This window comes from Urocitellus parryii, chromosome Y, assembly GCF_045843805.1.
Source record: "Urocitellus parryii isolate mUroPar1 chromosome Y, mUroPar1.hap1, whole genome shotgun sequence".
Classification (NCBI taxonomy): domain Eukaryota; kingdom Metazoa; phylum Chordata; class Mammalia; order Rodentia; family Sciuridae; genus Urocitellus; species Urocitellus parryii.
In genome coordinates this window covers 1,348,588-1,367,767 of record NC_135548.1, presented here as the reverse complement: position 1 = coordinate 1,367,767, position 19,180 = coordinate 1,348,588, and the positions used below count along the sequence as shown (strand labels likewise).

Sequence of the window (19,180 nt, the reverse complement as noted above, 5' to 3'; positions counted from 1 at the left end):
CAGGAAGCTGAGAGCCCTGGGTCAGCTTCTGGGGGTACATTGCTGCCTAGGCAGGATGCAGATGGGCTTGTGGCTTTTCTTGAAAATGTTGGTGCATCTCAACCTTGACATGGAAAGAGTTCACAAAGGGGGACTTTATACTGAGAGAAAATAATGAGGTCAGTCTGTGCAATAGAATGACATGTTTCAAGGAGGCAAATGAGCTTGAGCTCACAGACATGTTATGAGACTACAGATGCCTGAAGCCTAACCTAATACAATTCTACATATTATGATATTATTTGCATATCACCTATTGCAGTAATAATACGATATTATTCTTTTACAATAAATACTAACTCCTACATACAATTTCCCCTATACATTCATGACAATGATTTCCCTTTCTAGAAAGTCTCAAAGCCCTTGTCAGCACCTCAACACAGGGTAAGGCAGGGTTTCCTTGTCTCCCTGGTGTAGCTGCACTGGTCAAAGTTCCTTTCCTGCTTTCAATCAACACCTTTTCTTTTTGATTTTAGGGCAAACAGCTGGGATCAGCAGAGTCAGGTTTGTACATAAGAATTGATAACACTAGAATGTGGACTATCTACATTGAGCACAAGGCACTTATTTTATTTCCGCTGCACATTGCTGTTTTAGAGGGTTGCCTGCCTCCCCCCACCCCACTCCTTTCTCTGCTGGGGATGGAATACTGAGCCACAGCCCCAACAGCAAAAGTTTCCTGTTATAGCTCAGGCTGCCTCCTCAAAGATCAGAGGCCAGGAGGTAATGAGAATTACTAAAATAATTTTAAAATTGTTTTCATTAGTAGATATCATATATATGTGTGATATATATGATAGCTTTAAAGAGTGTTTGAAAAATTTGGAGACAGGGGCTGGGGATGTGGCTCAAGCGGTAGCGCGCTCGCCTGGCATGCGTGCGGCCCGGGTTCGATCCTCAGCACCACATACCAACAAAGATGTTGTGTCCGCCGAGAACTAAAAAATAAATATTAAAATTCTCTCTCTCTCTCACTCTCTTTTAAAAAAAAAAATTGGAGACAGTGTCTTTTGAATTTCCCTGAGGTCCCATTTTATATATATAGTTTTTTCATATATATATATATGAAATATATATATATATATATAAAATAAACCCAGTGGGGTTTGACCTGGACCACTGAGCTACATCTCCACCCTTTTCATTTTATTTGGAGAGGGTGTCTCGGGGCTAAGGTTGTACCTCAGGGGTAGAATGCCTGCCTCACACACATGAGGCACTGGGTTCGATCCTTAGCACCACATAAAAAGAAAGAAATAAAGATTGTATTATCTACAACTTAAAACAATAAAAAGAGAGGGTCCCACTGTTTGCAGACGCTGACCTGATCTTTGGCTCCTCCAGCCCCAGCCTCCCTGAGAAGCTGTGCTTTGTTTTTTGTGTTGAGGTTAAACCCAGGGCCTCGCCATGCTCGGAAAGCACTCTATGGCTGAAGCCTAGCTCAGCGCCAGGTGTCACCTCTGTACCAAAGGCTAAGCCAAGGCTTCCCACCTGGATTAGTTCCCAGCACAGCGGGGAAGCTCCGCCTGAAAACGGCTTTGGCCAAGAATCTGTCACTCTACCCAATTTCAGCCAGTGATTGGATGACGCTGGCTGTCAGTCACGATGCAGAGGCGGGCCTGGAGGCCGTCCATCCCGGATGCTGGGGGAACTGCCCAATCAGTGCGCAGAGGGAGGGGAAGGGCGGGCTTCCGCAATGTCCGGCTTTTCTTCCTCAGCGACTCCTCTTCTTATCCGTCAAGCCAAGAGTTCTCTGCTCCAGGGACACCGGTGACTCTGCGCTGCCTGTGTACCCACCCCCATCTCGGGTGCCTGGAGGTTCCTTGAGAGGACGCTGGGTCACCACAGAAGACAAAAATGGTGAGTTTGCGACCAGGACTGAAGGGACACGTCACCACCTGCCTTGGGGCCTGGTGCCTGGTGCCCGGGTGACCTGGGGAGCGCAGCGGAGTCGTGGCCCTGTCCCTTGGTCTCGTGGGGTGAGCTGGGTTTTGCGGTTTTTGAGGTGAGCTGCTGAGCGTGGCAGAGTCCCCTCTGGCGGATGGCCCTGGGCCCTGTCCCCTGGTTCCCTGGGTTTGGAAGGGCGGCTCAGGTCCCTGGTGTCCCCTTTGCTCCCTACTGGTGGCCCGACCCACTCTTCCCAACGTGGAGGAAGCAGGGCCACAAATGCACCTTCCTCCTCCCAGGGGAGCTCCTCCGGAGGCTGCTGTAGGTCCCCCAAATTGCAGGCGCCTCCTGCCTTCTAAACCTACCTTCCCTCCACCTCACAGCTCGGCCAGACGTTGGTTCTTCCCACTCGGTCCAAATGGACACCGCCCGCTAATTGTCACTTTTCATCTAGTGAAATATTGGACAGAATAGTTCTTTTCTTTTAACTGGGGACCCAAACCTGGGGAGCTTTCTCAGCCACATCCCCAGCCTCCACTTTTACTGAATTCTGAGACCTGCACCCACTTGGTGTGGACGCTGGGCTCCAACCTGTGATCCTGCTGTTCCGGCTGTTTACCGGTGACGAGTCCTTGCTTCCCCGAATGCTGAAGTAGAACACCAGAGAAGCACGCTGAGGCAAGTGTGGAGGGGAAAGTAGAAGGTTTATTAAAGGACAGCAGAAAAGACTTCTCCCCGCAGGAAGAAGGGGACCCAGGAGGTGGAATCCCTGTAAGGGGGAGGACTTCCCTCCTCTATAGCTAAAGTCTTCTTTCCGCTTTCCCACACTTTGTTTCTCATTATGTTGCAGTGATAGAATGCAGGTGGGAAGGTCCTAGAGGTGCAGATAAGTGGGCTAGAGGAGTTGTGGGCAGGAAGGGTTCGGGGTGACTTTTGAATTAGCACTCCCCTGTTTGCTGGGAGCTGTTCCATTAACAGTTCCTTAGAATGGGTTCTGGGCCTTGGACATTAACATTTCAATTTCCCTAAGTGCTGCTGTGGTTTCAGGAACTCCATGGTGTATAATGTTTTATTTATCTTACACAATATTAGACCCAATTTGCCTAACTACCTATCTGTAAACCTGGCTTCACTTCTGCTTTAGCCTCCAAAGTTCCTGGGATTACAGGGCTGTCTGGAGGGGGCAAAACTGTGACTTATGCAGTCAAGGGGAGAAATAAAGAATGTCCACACACTTCTGCCCCTTTCAATGCTCTATTCACTCAAATTACTCAATACAGTTTAACTGTATAGGTTCTTAATCAAGAAAACAGCAATCCTTAATGCTAGGTATTGCCATAGACATAATCAATTCACAGCAAACAATTCTAGGTTAATTAATTCACAGCAAACAATTCTAGATTCATTCTAAGCACTGGAAAACACACTTAATCATGATAAGCTAATGACAGACATTCCCTCTGCATGCTAATTTCAAATGTCTTATGTCTGAGGCTTTGAGTCCAGCAGATGCACACTCACTAAGACCTCAGTGACCAGGTGTGTAACCAAGGCAGGCTTTGTTTTCCTGGTGTGGAGCAGAGGACCAGTTGAGGAGGAGGTTGTGGAGAGAAGTTGCAGCTCTCACCAAGGTCCAGATGAGGCAGTAGAGTTTGAGAGCAGTGAGGATCATGCAGAGACTCAGGAAAGATGCCAAGTGATGGGATATCAGATTCTCATCAGGCTCTTCAGCTGGAGTGCATCCTTGTTTCTGTTGGCTGAATTCCTGTTCATCAGCTCTATCATTTATACTAAATTTGGGGGCTTTTGATCATGTTTTCAATCCTTATCAGCTACCACCCCATTTCTCAGTGACATCATTTTCCCTGGGGACATCTGCACCCTGATCTTCTTGTCTTTCCCTCTTATCAGGCAAGGACAGCCTGGCAGAGGCTTCACTCTGTTTATCAGGGTGAGGAGAAGGAACTTGTTTGAGGCCTTACTGGAGGGATCTGTGGATGTGCCTGGTGAAACTGCAGGTCTTTTAAAATGGAGTTGCTTAGGCTCAGGAATAAAGCCATTCTAACAAGGCCTGTGCCACTGTCCCTGGCAAGAAGAACACTTTTGAAAGCATTTGTTTTCTATTTGTGATTATTATACTTGAGTTGATAGAATAATCACATAACTGTTCCCTGTGTTTGGTCAAAATAATTACTTTAAAAGGAAAAAGGCATTTGTTTATAGAACCTAGGGATATTGAATCTTGGGTTATGTTATGTTTTTATTAGTTATACATGACATTATAGTGCATTTTGACACAGCACACATAAATAGAGTGTAACTGCTTCTCTTTCTGGTTGTACTTGATGTGGATTCATACCAGTCCTGTAGTCATATATGCACATAGGATAATAGTGTTTGATTCATTCTTCTGTTCTTCATCCCCAACTCTTTAAATTTGATTTTCAGATGGGGTCTGGCTATGTTGTCCAGCCTGGCCTGTAAGTCCTGACCCTCCTGCTTCAGATTCTCAAGCTGTTGACATTAAAGGCATTGGAAATCCCAGCTATGGAAAATAGTTCATTTTGATTTAAGTATTAATGAACATACTCGGGAACATGGATTCAAGTGACCCTAAATGATGTATGTGTCCCACCCTGAAAGACAAGGATTAAACCCAGGGGCACTTAATCACTGAGCCACAATCAGTCCTTTTTAGATGGTATTTTGAGACATGATCTCATCCATTTCTTTCTGGCCTCACTAAATTGCTGAGGCTGACTTTGAATTTAGCAATCCTCCTACCTTATCCTCTAATGCTACTGGGATTACAGTTGTGTGGCACTGTGGTTGGCCTACATGAACTTTTATGAAAGAAACTGTGTATCACTACATTAACCAATTGCATTGGTAGGATCAGTAGATTGGTGGGCTACAGAAGAAAGAAAGGAAGGAAGAAAAAAGAAATTTCTTCTGACTGTTGTTATTACATTCTTATTTTGGTAGATGGTGGGGACTAGATGTCTGGTAAGGGTAGGGATATATTTTGAGAAATTTGATAGTTTTGAGAATTGTGGTCTGATACAGAAATTAAGATAATTGGCTATTAAAGGGCTTAAGATAGCCCAAGATAATTTTTGCTCTCCATACAGAACCCTGCCTTTCCACCCTCATGGTGGTCTGGTTAGCCAAGTCAAGTACTCTGAAGGTTCTTTGATGGAGATGCAACTGTATAGAGAACGTGAGTTCACAGCTGTAAAAATCTTGTGCTTCTCCTTTTATCTTCCTTAGGTGTAGACACCATGTCAGATTTCTTGGGCAGAGGTTCCCTTTGGACGCCTCACAGGGTCCCATGACCTCAGCCACTGTCCTCTCCTGGAGCTGCCACAAGGTGTCCACAGCTGCCCTGGTCCCTGCAGGGTGAACAGAACTTCAGGCCCTGGGTCATTTCCTCCTAGAGGACAGCCTGAGGTGTGGGGTGCAGCCTCTCAGGGAAGCTGCTGGGGGCTCTGGGCTGAGGAATCTCCTGTAACAGGCCTCATCTAGACAGCTACTTCCTTGGGACCTTGTTTTTTTCAAGCTTTATTCCCATTCCATGGAGAGAGGTGGCCAGTCAGCCTATGGATGCTGGTGCTGAGGGTCCAGGTCACCAGTGATTCCTGCCCTTGTAGTTTCACAGTGTGAAGTATCGAAACCTCTCCCAGAGCATAAGCAACACCCACCCCAGTGCAGAGCTTTGCAAACCTGAGAAGCCTCGTAGACTGGAGTCATGGTCTAGGTTCCTGGGAGGGTGATCCTAGAGGCTTTCAGGAAGCAAGACCAAAAGAGGTCTCATCCCAGAATTCAGGGACCTTCCCTGCCCCTTGAGCCTGACACATGTGTGCTCCCTCAGCACCAAAGCTTTCTGTGTATCACTTTGAAATGATCTGCTCACATTTTGAGGCCCAGGTCTATTTTTTCAGAGCCAAATGAGATGGACTATTATTAAACAGGTAAGAAAGAAGTGGATTTTAAAAAGTCTAGGTACATTTCCATTGTGAAAACAATTACAGCCAGGTACAGTGGTGCACACCTGTGATCCTTGCTGTTCCAGAAGCTGAGGCAGTAGGATTGCAAACTTGAGGACTCCATTAGCGACTTAGCCAGGCCTTATGTCTGGGGATGTGACTCATCAGTAAAGTTCCTCTGGGTTTAATCTCTGATCCCAAACCAAAGAAAAAGAACAGAACAGAAAAACAAACAAACAACAACAACAACAAAAAAAAAACACATCTCTTTTATCTTTTGCTACCCCTGAGTTTGCATACAAAATTGTTGAGATTTGATTTGTCTTTTCAATGATTTCCAATTGAAATCCATGTCCTAGATTCCAGAATGCCACTTAAGATACAGAGAAACTCTGTCTACCATTATTGCTGCAGGAAATGAATCCATTTCTACAAAAATTATAGTGGATAAATTTATGGATTTGATTTTATGTAAATTAGTTACAGTCATTGACAAGCTGATGAATTTGACAGGAAGGACAGTTTGTTGTTACTATTGTTGTCTGGACTTGGCAGGTTCATGTTAGCTGTGTGGTTTTTGGTATCAGGAATGGAACCCTGAGGTGCTTAGCCACTGAGCCACAATCCTGGCCCCTTTTAGATTCTTCCTTTTGAGTCAGGGTCTTGCTACATCACCTTGGGCCTCTGACCCCTGAACCACTGGGGTTACAGGTGTGCACCATCACACCCATCTTCATTGGAAGTTTTAATGACAATTTTGGCAATACCTAAAATACCCAACTGTGATCATTTAAAAATCACTGAATACTTTATTAGTGAAATAATGACACCTGTTTTCTGAAAAGGAGAGATATGTCTCAGTGAGAGTGCTGATCTTCTCACAAGCACTCCCACCATGTCAACTGATTGCTGTTCCCTCCTAATTACCTCCTCCTAGGGCTACCCATTTGGGAGCCGGCCTTTTAGCTTATGAAACTTGGGAGTAACAGAAATGCTCTCTCTACTTTCTCTGTCCTGTACCATAATTTCACTGGTCTTAGATACAGTGTACTATTTTCATTTTAGATGTAGTTTTTCTAAGTTCACCCCCAAAACCACAATAATCCATGCCCTGATTTTCACATAATTTACTGAAATGCTTTTTCTTTTTTTCAAAGAGTGTAGATCATGGGAAAGTTCAGTCTCCTTTGTAAGAAAGTGTGTTGCTTTTCATTGATTTTTGTTTCCTCTCATTGTGTATCTTTTGTATTATAATCTTCTTTATCACTCATTACATATATTTTCAGTTTTTTTGTGTGTGTGTGTCTGTGTGTGTGCTTGTGTGTGTACATGGACTGTTGAGGATTGAACTGAGGGCCATCAAGTTCTTACTACTGAGCTACTCTCCACCCCAAGAAAATTAATATTGTAGACTGGGGTTTACTTATTTACTGATGTATAGTGTGCTGGAATTGAAGCCAGGGACTTGCTCAGCTTATGTTGTCCTCAAAAAAAAAAAAAAATGAATTTCAATGTGTGAGAAGCATTTTGGAGGTGGGCAGGTGTTTTACTGGGGAATAAACCTAGAGGCACTTGACCACTGAGCATGTCCTCAGCCCTTCCTATTTATTACGTACCTATTTATTTTTATTTTTATTTTGTATAGTTGTAGAGGGGCAGAATACCTTATTTTTGTTAATTTATCTGTGGTGCTAAGGATCATACCCAGTGCCTCATGCTGTAGCTGTGCCACTCAGCTACAATCCCATTCCCCCCATTTATTGTTGAAAACAAAATTTCACAAAATTTCTGGATGTCTTGCTAAATTGTGGAGAGAGCCTCTAACTTGCCAGTTCCATGCCTTGACCTCCCTAGTGGCTGAAATTACAGGTGACACCACCACACCAGCAGTTGGAATACCTTTTAAAGATTTATCATCCAGGGGATGGGATTGTGGCTCAGAGAAAAAGTGCTCACCTAGCATGCGTGAGGCCTTAAGTTTGATCCTCAGCTCCACATAAATATTAAATAAAGGAGTTGTGCCCACCTAGAACTAAAGAATAAATATATATTAAAAAAGAAAAGATTTATCATAGTTTCTTTCCAGATGGAAATAGTATTGAAAATCAGTTTCCTTGCTTTTGTCCATAGATTTCAAGTTTGTAACTATGACTTTTCTTCTTTGCTTTATTTTTTGCATTATTATTTGGGAAAGGTATTCATTATGTAATATTGTTTCTTATGTTTATATTTGTTAAAGTTTATGGCATGATAGTTTATTCACTTTTTTATTAAATCAATTTTGTTTTTCAGAGCAATTTTAGACTTATAGTTTGTTAGTCAATGTTTTCTAGAGGAACAGCATTAACACGAAGTGTGATTATAAAAGGGGACTTATAGATTGGCCTACTTGACCTGAAGCTGGATGTCCACAGTGACCATTTGCAGCTGGAGAGCTTGAGAAGTAGTAGCTGCAGAGTCCAAGAGGCTGAAGCCTCAGAACAAGAGGGAGCAGTGGTGCTGCCCTAGTCCAGACCAAAGGTTCTGGAAACTCCCTGGAGAATCACAGGCAGAGTCCACTTTGGGAGAGTGAAGAAGGCAGAGTCTGATATCCTCAGGCCACTGCAGCAGCCATTGGAGAAGAAAGGCCTTTTTCTGCTGCTACTTCCTTCTTCTTCCAACTTTTGTTCCACCTAAGACACCGTCCATTGGATGGTGCTGCCTATACCTAAGGAGGTTCTCTAGTTTGGTTCACTGTTCCACATGCCAGTCACTTGTAGACACACCCTCATGGACACACCCAGAGGCCTCTTAATCACAGGTATCTCTTAATCCAATGCTGTTGACAATTCAAATGTGCCATTACATATAGTATCAAGCACCCTTCTCTACACTGTTCTCAATATTTTGCATTGATGTTGGATGCTTGTTAGCTACTCAATCAGTGTCCTACATTTTATTAAGAGAGTGGATGAAGCAACACTTTATCATCAGGTGAAATCCATCCTTTACCTTTGGGTTCCTCCTCTATGTGGTGTGATATTGTGTATCACATACTCTACATAATAATGTCATACAGAAGAGTTTCAGTGCATCTATAATGTTGTCTCTTCTGGAATGTTCTTGAATTGAAATCCTACTGCACTTGGCCTTTCAGACTGGCTTCTCTCACTTAGTCTGCCTTTAAGGGTGCTGTATCTTTGCAGGCTGCAGAGCTCACTTTCTGGGTGATGTTCTTTGGTGTGGTTAAACTGCAGCTTGTCCATTCAGCATTGAAAGGTGCATCTTTCTTGCTTCTAGTTTTGGGCAGTTCTGGATATGGCTGCTGTAGTCAGTGCTGAGAATTTTCTGTGCATAATTTTCACCTCATTTGAATAGACACCTGGGAGTGTGGTGAATTAATTGTAGAGTGCACCATGTTTATTTTGTAAGAGCGTGACTGTCTTCCAGAGAGAGTGTTCTTCTCTCCATTCACATGAGCAAGGGAAGGGTTCTTGCTGATTCATGTTTTCACTGTCTTTTGGAGCTTTTGGTGTTTGGCATTTCACCATTCCAGTTGAGTATCTGTTGGCACCTCATTGTTCATTTTGAAGTTTCCTAATTATATGCAGGTGAACATCTTCTCACACATGTGTTAACTGTGCCTATTTATTGATGAGTGTCTTTCCAAATATTTTTCCCACTTCCAAGTTGGTTGCTTATTTTTTTACTGAGTATTCTTCATGTATGTTGAATACCAACCCAGTGTCACTATGTGTTGTGACAACATTTTGTCCAGTTCTCCAGCATGTCTTCTCATTCTCTCAAGTACAGGTTTTGAAAAATGCAAACTTCATTTGGATCAAGTTCTATTTACAAGTTTTTCACTCACAGTTCATGTGTTTGGTGTTGCATATGAAGCTGTCATGCCAGCCCAGATTTCTCTGTAAGTACTTCTTTGTTATTTTAGTGAAGTTTGGAGTTTTGCATTAGGTACTACAATGTATGGGCAATTTTTTGGTGCCAACAAGTGAACCCTAGGCCTCCTAAGTGCCAGACAAGTGCTTTGCTAGAGCTGCAGCCCCTGCTGTGTATCCCACTTTGAGACTGAGGCTCCACTGGGAGCGCTGTGACATTTGTGAAACGAGAATGTTTTCTTTCTCTACATGTTAATTCATGTCCAGTGCTTTGGCAACCTTGTCCAAGAGAGTACATTTTCCATTGATTTTCTTTTGCTCCTTTGTCAAAGATCACTGGAATATTTTTATCCTGTGCCAAATACCACTGTGTCTTGATGATTGTAGTTTTTAGTAGTTGTTAACCTCAGGTAGTGTTCATCCTGTGAACTGAGTGTTCATTACTGTGTTGGTTGTTCTGGATCTTTTGTTACTGAAAACATGACTTAAAATATTTTTTATTGGTATTATATTGAATCCATAAGTAAAATTGGTAAGAATTGATGGTAACTGAGGCTTCCCATCTGTGAACATAAAAGTATCTCCAAATATTTTCCATGTCTCTGATATTTTTATTAGAAGTTAGCAGTTTTTGTCATACAGATTTTTGTTAGATTTATATATAAGTATTTCTCTTCTATTGGTTCTGTATAAGTGGTGTGTGTTTGTTTTTCTTTTCATTTTGGTGCTGGGTTTTGGACTCAGGGCTGCTCTACCATTGAGCTACATTCCCAAAACTTTTAACTTTTTGTTTAGAAACAGAGTCTTGCTAAATTGCCCAGGCTGGACTCAAACCTGGGATCATCCTGCCTTGGCCCCCTGATTGGCAAGGACCACAGGCATGGCCTCCATGCCAAGTTTCCTGCTGTCAATAGTATAATAATTGTCCTATTTATTAACATGACAATACTGATATTACATTATAGTTTTTCATGATTCTTCAGTGGATTCCAGTAGCATAGAGGATCATCCTGTCTCTCTATGAAGACATTGTGTATTTTTGAGCTTGAGTGTTTTTTCATTATTCTTCATTTTTTAACTATTGATATAATCAATATTTATTATTTAGCTTTTTGTTGTGATGGATAATGTTAATTGGTTTTTTAATCAGCCTTGCATGTGTGCTGTGTTCCTGGGCCCTGCAGAGGCTGATGTGAGTGGATCTGGGCCACTGGGCTTGACTTCCCACAGTAGTATGCTGGTCCCTGGAAAATGTTAACTGAGTTTTAAATTTGGCATCAGTCTCACAGAGCTGTAATAATTTCCTCATGACTGTGTTTATAATTGTTTTTATTTATTTTTGGATTCAGTAAAGTATTGTTTGAGGAATTTTGCATTCATGATCATGAGAGTCTTTCATAGTTTTCTTTTCTATTTAATACTTTTCTTTATCTATTTAATTTCGATAGTATGGTAAAATATGCCAGATAAAGAATTAGAAGGTGGGTTGGGGTTGAGGCTCAGTGGTCGAGAACTTGCCTAGCATGTGCAAGGTCCTGGGTTCAATCCTCAGCACCACATAAATAAATAGGATAAAGCTATTGTGTTCAACTGCAAGTAAAAAAATAAATATAAAAAGAAAGAATTAGGAAGTTTTAACTCAACTTCTGTTGTCTGGAAATAACAGTAGAAAATTGGTGGCAGCTCTTAAATGTCTAATAGAAGCCTGTTTGAGATGTCAGAGCCTTGACTTTCTTTTTTCTGGGGGGGGGGAATAATTATATATTTTTTAAAATTTTTGAAATGTGTTTTAGTCTTTCACAGTTAAATGTATAATAAATGATATTTGTCTGCAGAATAGATGGATGAAGTACCCTTTGCCACTTAGATTTCAGTTTGCCTGGACCATCATTGTGATCTCTCTCCAAGACACCTGCTGTCACTCATAGTTTTTCCATGCAACGAAGGACAGCCCACTAAAGGCTTTCTCTCAGGCTCCTATTAACCTCTGTTGCTACTGTCCTGCTTCAAATGTCATGCGTCTTCTGTCCTATGCATGGTTCTTTGTGAGTGGCAGGATCGTGTTCTGGTAGGTGGTCCTTTGGGTTGTTCCACACTGTGCAGAAATCATAGCCAGCTTAGAGGCCCACATGGAGTGGCCTGTTTCACAAGCAGTCAGCATGGGATAGTTCAGGATTCTGGGCTGCAAACCTGCTGCTTTATCACACCCTGGAAGTGCTTGTGCCTGAGGTTTACTTGCACCAGCTCTGCTACAGGAATCAGGAATCTCTTTTATGACAGACCACCATTGTACATGTGGCCTATCTTGATCAAAGTGTCCTTGTGTAGAACGGTGGTATGTGTCTCTTGACTGTACATGATCTGAGTGAGACATCTGCTATTCAGAAGAGTTTGAGAATCATTGGATATTCATGGTTGCCATGAGTTTAGGAAAGGATTTTCTGCTGTTAAGAAAACTATTTTTCAAACTGATATAATTTTTGTAAGGCTGTTCTTTGGACAAGGTGACATCTTGGGGTCATCGAGTTCTTTCTGGGACACATGCCATCTTTTGGCACACCCCATTCTGCTTTGACATTAACCACCAGAAATTATTATATTGTTGTGTTTATTAATCATTGTGCTTGATTACTAATTGGGTAAATTTCTTCTGGAGTAAAGCACCTCCAAACTTCTAGTTGTCCTCAGTGTAATCACGCAAGTTGAGCTCAGTCCCCAGTGAACACATTGTGACAACCTGAGAGGAAGATTGTCTAACTGTTGTCTATAAGGGAAACTCTTTTGTGACTCCATACTCTGAGGGTATGGGTTGGGGCTGATTCTAGGCACTTCTTTAAGGATGGAACAAGTGACTTTCAGAAGGAAACAGGAGATCAGTAAATACCATGTTGTCTATATTAAGTGTGTAGTCCCACTGAGCCACTGTGGTTGGCAGGTTCTCTCAAATGCTGAGTTTTGTGATCCCAGCAATTTCCTACTCAGTCAGCTTTCTTTTCTAAGGGTAAGTAATAAGAAGGGTGCTAATATTAGCTCTCTACTGCACAGGATGTTGGTAAGAAGGTGATAGAGATGCAATCAACAAATAAGATCTGGGTGACCCGGGTGCCCCTCTTACTGCGTGTAAACTCACCAAAGGAAGGGTGTACAACACTCTACTATTTACCTTGTGTGGGGCCCAAATCTGTTGTTGGAGTGGCTGTGAAGAATTAAATGCACTGGAGATTTCAATGACCAAATCTTGGAATTAATCAAGAGGCCAGTGAATCATGTGAACATCATGCATGTTGAGTATAGATTTCTCATGCTGTCAAATCTCTCCTGTCCTCCACTACACATTTGTGGGATATTTTAGATGTCAGTGACCTTCGAGGATGTGGCTGTGAACTTCATGCAGGAGGAGTGGGATTTGCTGGATGCTTCCCAGAAGAACCTTTACAGAGATGTGATGCTGGAAGTCCTCAGAAACCTGGCATCTATAGGTAATAATTTGTGTTTTTACTTAATTAGAGAATTTGTGTTTATTTTTTTATTTATGTAGAACATGAAAAGACAATCAGTTGGTGAATTATTTTGGCATGAAATGCACTATGAATTTGGAAAAGCATTTCTCGCTCCTAGAAATTTATAATGTTTTGGTTTGGCATTTTAGGAATCAAATGTGATGAGAAGAACATTGAAAATCAGATCAAAAATTTTGGGAGCAATCAAAGGTAATTGTACTCACAAGAGGAATCCTTGAGGGAATCTGGGGATGTCATATAATTTTTAAAACCAATGCAAGAAATTTGCACAACTTTAAATGTATTTATTCTTATAAGATTTTTTTACCAGAAATATATACTTCACTGGGACTGCGGTTGTGACTCAGTGGTAGAGAGCTTGCCTTGCATGCTTGAGGCACTGGGTTCTCTTCTCAGCACCACATTTAAATCAATAAATCTATTGTCAACTGAAATTAATATATATATATATATATATATATATATATACATATATATACATATGATATTAACTCTATTCAAAGTGCTTGACATGAAAAAAGTATTATGAAATTGCATATGTGAATATAACTATTTGGATAATGACCATAGGCAAGCTGTGTTGCAAAGCATTGTTTCCTCTCAATCTCTTTATTTTCTGGCAATTTGAACAAGTTTTTAAATCCTAGGCTTTACCTCATGTTGGAAATAACCTTAACCTAGGACCTTACATAAATACAATATCATGAATTAATCAAGTATTAATAATGTGCTGGTCCTGAGATACCAATTCTTAAGCAAAGAAAAATTTTAATAGAGTAAATTCATGTGATTGCATTACGTGTGCCAAAGACTTCATATGCCCTTCATTCCTTCATAGGCAGATCACATCTCACTATGGACCCGAATGCTACAAGCATGAAGAATGTGAAGAGAAGCCATGTGAATTGAAACTATACAGGAAATCTCTGGTTTCTCTCAAAAGTGTTCATACACAAATGTTAACACAAACTGGAGATGGACCCTATGAAAGTACAGTATGTGGGAAAGTCATCAGTTGTTTGAATGACATTCAAAGGCATGATGATTCTCATACTGGGTGGCAACCTGATGAATGTCAACAATGTGATGAAGCCTCATCTTCTCCCAAAGATGTTCAAAGTCACACAAGAACACATAGGGGAGGTAAAGCTTTTCAAAGTGAGGTATGTGGGAAAGCCTTTCATTCCCCCACTTTATTTAGAATACATGAAAGAACTCATTCTGAAGAGAAATCCCATGAAGGTAAAGAAGATGGTAAAACCTTGGTTTCACCCACAGGTCTACACAGTCACGTGATCACGCACACTGGGAAAGTACCTTTTAAATGTAATGTATGTGGGAAAGACTTTGCTTACAGAAGTTTATTTAGAATACATCAGAGAAAACATACTAGAGAGAAACCCTATGAAAGTCAACAAGGTGGAAAAGCCTACACTACTTTGTCTTATCTTCAGATACATGAACAAATCCATACTGGCGAGAAGACCAATGAAGGCCAACAATGTGAAAAAGTCTTCACTACTTCTTTATCCCTTGACAGACATGAACCAGCGCATACTGGAGAGAAGCCCTATCAATGTCAACAATGTGGAAAAGCCTACAGTACTTCATCTTACCTTCAGATACATGAACAAATCCATGCTGGAGAGAAACCCAATGAATGCCAACAATGTGGAAAAGTCTTCACTACTTCTTCTTCCCTTCACAGACATGAACGGACGCATACTGGAGAAAAGCCCTATGAATGTGAGCAGTGTGGCAAAGCCTTCACTCAGTCCAATCGCCTTCACTCACATGAAAAAACTCATACTGGGGAGAAGCCCTATGAATGTCAACAATGTGGGAAAACCTTCAGTACTTCTTCCTACCTTCAGATACATGAGCGGACTCATACTGGGGAGAAGCCCTATGAATGTAAGCAGTGTGGCAAAGCCTTCACTAACTCCTCTATACTTCGCAGACATGAAAGAACACATATGAAAAAGAAACCCTATAAATGTCAACAATGTGGGAAAGCCTTCACTACTTTGTCTTACCTTCAGATACATGAACAAATCCATACTGGAGAGAAGACAAATGAATGCCAACAATGTGGAAAAGTCTTCACTACTTCTTCTTCCCTTCACAGACATGAACGAACACATACTGGAGAGAAGCCCTATCAATGTCAACAATGTGGAAAAGCCTACACTACTTTGTCTTACCTTCAGATACATGAACAATTCCATGCTGGAGAGAAGCCCAATGAATGCCAACAATGTGGAAAAGTCTTCACTACTTCTTTTTCCCTTCACCGACATGAATGGATGCATACTGGAGAGAAGCCCTATGAATGTGAGCAGTGTGGCAAAGCTTTTGCTCTATTGTCTAGCCTTCACTCACATAAAAAAACTCATATGGAAAATAAACCCTATGAATGTCAACAATGTGCAAAAGTCTTCACTACTTCTTTTAACCTTCACAGACATGAACAAATGCATACTAGAGAGAAGCCCTATGAATGTAAGCAGTGTGGCAAAGCCTTCAGTATGTCCTCTAAACTTCACAGACATGAACAAATGCATACCGGAGAGAAGCCCTATGAATGTAAGCAGTGTGGCAAAGCCTTCACTAAGGCCTCTAAACTTCACAGACATGAACACATGCATACTGGAGAGAAGCCCTATGAATGTAAGCAGTGTGGCAAAGCCTTTAGTATGTCCTCTAAACTTCACAGACATGAAAAAACTCATACTAGGGAGAAGCCCTATGAATGTCAACAATGTGGGAAAACCTTCAGTACTTCTTCCTACCTTCAGATACATGAGCGGACTCATACTGGGGAGAAGCCCTATGGATGTAAGCAGTGTGGCAAAGCCTTCACTGACTCCTCTAAACTTCACAGACATGAAAGAACACATACTAGAGAGAAACCCTTTGAATGTCAACAATGTGGGAAAGCCTGCACTACTTTGTCTTACCTTCAGATACATGAACAAATCCATACTGGAAAGAATCCCAATAAATGCCAACAATGTGGAAAAGTCTTCACTACTTCTTTTTCCCTCTGCAGACATGAACGGACTCATAGTGGAGAAAAGCCCTATCAATGTCAACAATGTGGAAAAGTCTACAGTACTGCCTCTAACCTTCACATACATGAACAAACACATTCTGGAGTGAAGCCCTATGAGTGTAAGCAGTGTGGAAAAGCCTTTGCTAGATCTTCTCAGCTTCACAAACATGAACAAACTCATACTGGAGGGAAGCTCTACGAATGTACACAGTGTGGCAAAGCCTTTGCTGAATCTTCTCAGCTTCACAGACATGAAAGAACTCATAGGGGAGAGAAGCCCTATGAATGTCAACAATGTGGAAAAGCCTTTGCTACATCCAGTCACCTTAAGAGTCATGGAAGAACACATACTGGAGAGAAGCCCTATCAATGTAAGCAGTGTGGCAAAGCCTTCACTCAATCCCATCATCTTCACAGACATGAAAAAACGCATACTGGAGGGAAGACTTATGAATATCAACAATGTGGAGAACCCCTTGACACATCCAGTGAACCTCATATACATGGAAGTATTCATGCAGAAGAGCAGCTTAATGAATACCAACAATGTGGAAAAGTCTTTTTCTTGTTTTTTCTTTCACAGACATGAAGAGACTCACAATCAAGAGAAACCCTATCTGGGCTGGAGGTGTGGCTCAAGCATTAGCGCACTCGCCTGGCATGCGTGCGGCCCGGGTTCGATCCTCAGCACCACAAACAAAGATGTTGTGCCGGCCAAGAACTAAAAATATATATATATATATATATATATATTAAAATTCTCTCTCTCTGTCCCTCTCTCTCCTTAAAAAAATTAAAAAAGATAAAATAAAAAGAAAAGAGAGAAGCCCTGTCAATGTAAGCAGTGTGGCAAAGCCTTCACTCAGTCCTCTCATCTTTGCTCACAAGAACGAACTCTTATTGGATAGAAGCCCCATGAATGTCAACAATGGGGAAAAGCCTTTGATATATCCCATCAGCTTCACTTACATAAACAAAATCATATTGCAAAGAAATTGTAATGATGAAAACAATTGGCAAAGACTTCTGTTATTACTGTTCTTCTCATCAACATGTTGGAAGTTTACTGGAGAAAAATTCTTTAAATGTGAAATGTGGTGAATCAATATTTCTTGTCCCCTTCAACCACACTGCTCACTCTGCTGAATATTATACTAGGGATTGTACTGCAGATTTGGTGTGGTGGCCCTCTACCACTGAGACACATCTTCATTCTTTTTTATATTTTTAATTTTGAGACAGAGACTTGCTGAGTTCCTTAGGGTTGTTCTAAAATGCTGAGACTGGCCTCAAACTTGTGATCTTCCGCCTAAGCCTCCCAAGTCTCTGGGATTAAAGGCATACATCACCACATCTGGCTGAATAACTGTTTAAATGTGAAAAAATATGGCAAATCATTCCATTTTTCCTGTTGTCTTCAAAGCCATTTCCCTCACTGGAAAATAAACACTCTAAATGGGGATGATTTGCTACACTCTATCAGCTTCATGTTCCAAACTAGTTTCCTTCCCTTTTATGAAAATACTCATGGAGACATGCCCTGTGAATATGAGAAATGTGGGAAATTTTTAATTTTTTCAGTTTATTCTGAGTACTAGAAAATTCTTTTGAAAAGTTTCATGCCAAAATGAATAAATCCTATGCAAGTAAGAAATACAAAGGGTTCAGATGTTTTACTTTTTTCAGTTGTATTTAAAAAAAAAAAACTCATACTGTAGAACGTCCTGTGGATAAGCAATATTGGGCAGTTGTCAATTTTTACAGTTTTCTTTAAAGACATAAAAGGATTTACATCTGGAAAAACCCTTCTAATTATTTATTTATCTATTTATTTATTTATTTTGGATAAAGAAATTGCAGCAGATTGCATTACAATTCTTATTACACATATATACCACAATTATTCATCTCTCTTTGTATATAAAGAATTTTGACACCCAATTCATGTCTTTATAAATGTACTTTGTATAATGATATCCCTCACAATCCATCATCCTTGCTAATCCTCTGTCCCCTCCTTTTCGCTCCCGGTCCTCTGCTTTGTCTACAATTCATCGAATCCTTTCATGCTCCCCCCTATGTACCCCGTATGAGTCAGCCTCCTTATATCAGAGAAAACATTCAGCATTTGTTTTTTGGGGATTGGCTAACTTCACTTAGCATTATCTTATCTAATGCCATCTATTTTTCTGCAGATGCCATGATTTTATTTTCTTTTTTATTGCTGATTAAAATTTCATTTTGTATATATGCCATATATATATATATTATATTATATTATATATATATTATATATATATATTGTATATATATATATTGTATATATGCCATATATATTATATTATATTATATATATATTATATATATATAATCCTAAGTGCAGTTAACTTCTGGAGAGAAATTCCAAACTCACTAAATTTCTACAATTTACACTGAAGTTCAAGTACAGGACACCACTTGTTGCGACGTAGGACTAAACCAGTCAGGGTCACTCCAGGTGAACTGGGCTGCATGACGTTATCACACAGAGACAGAGAAATGTCTTTTTCTTTGGTTCTGTGATGACTTCCTCACCCAGCTCCCCCAAAGGAGGCAAGGCAGGCAAGAAAGAGAGAGAGCAGGCCTGGAGCCAAATTTTACTGGGGAGAAGCCACTCAAATGAGGATAGGGTCAAGATTCAGGGGGTGGAGTCTTCCTGATGACTGCTGCCAGTAGGTTGACATTCTGGAAGGCCACGCCCATCTCAAGTGCTGTGTGGGGATCAAGGGCAGAGCAAGGGAAAGGGACGCACAAGGGGAGGTTCCATGGAACATT

At 41.0% G+C, this 19,180-nt stretch overlaps 1 protein-coding gene across 3 annotated transcripts; it reads left to right on the top strand.

Moving 5' to 3' along the window:
* The first annotated feature begins 1,749 nt into the window (after positions 1 to 1,749).
* LOC113178356 (uncharacterized) lies at positions 1,750 to 17,073 on the top strand. 3 transcript variants are annotated; one of them, XM_077794186.1, is made up of 5 exons: positions 1,750 to 1,902; positions 2,449 to 2,607; positions 13,143 to 13,269; positions 13,440 to 13,500; positions 14,150 to 17,073. In XM_077794186.1, exons 3-5 carry the CDS (start codon positions 13,143 to 13,145, stop codon positions 16,953 to 16,955), a joined length of 2,994 nt encoding a protein of 997 aa, XP_077650312.1. In that variant the 5' UTR covers positions 1,750 to 1,902; positions 2,449 to 2,607; the 3' UTR covers positions 16,956 to 17,073. The 3 variants fall into 3 exon arrangements, with proteins under 3 accessions (XP_077650312.1, XP_077650311.1, XP_077650310.1); XM_077794185.1 differs by having other exon boundaries at positions 2,313 to 2,607; XM_077794184.1 differs by lacking the exon at positions 2,449 to 2,607.
* The last annotated feature ends 2,107 nt before the right edge of the window (positions 17,074 to 19,180 follow it).

What these genes read in the sequence shown, in the direction of transcription:
- LOC113178356 (XM_077794184.1), top strand. An exon ending in CAGAAACCTGGCATCTATAG is followed by an intron (nt 13,270 to 13,439) that starts GTAATAATTTGT and finishes TTGGCATTTTAG; the next exon opens with GAATCAAATGTGATGAGAAG. An exon ending in AATTTTGGGAGCAATCAAAG is followed by an intron (nt 13,501 to 14,149) that starts GTAATTGTACTC and finishes ATTCCTTCATAG; the next exon opens with GCAGATCACATCTCACTATG.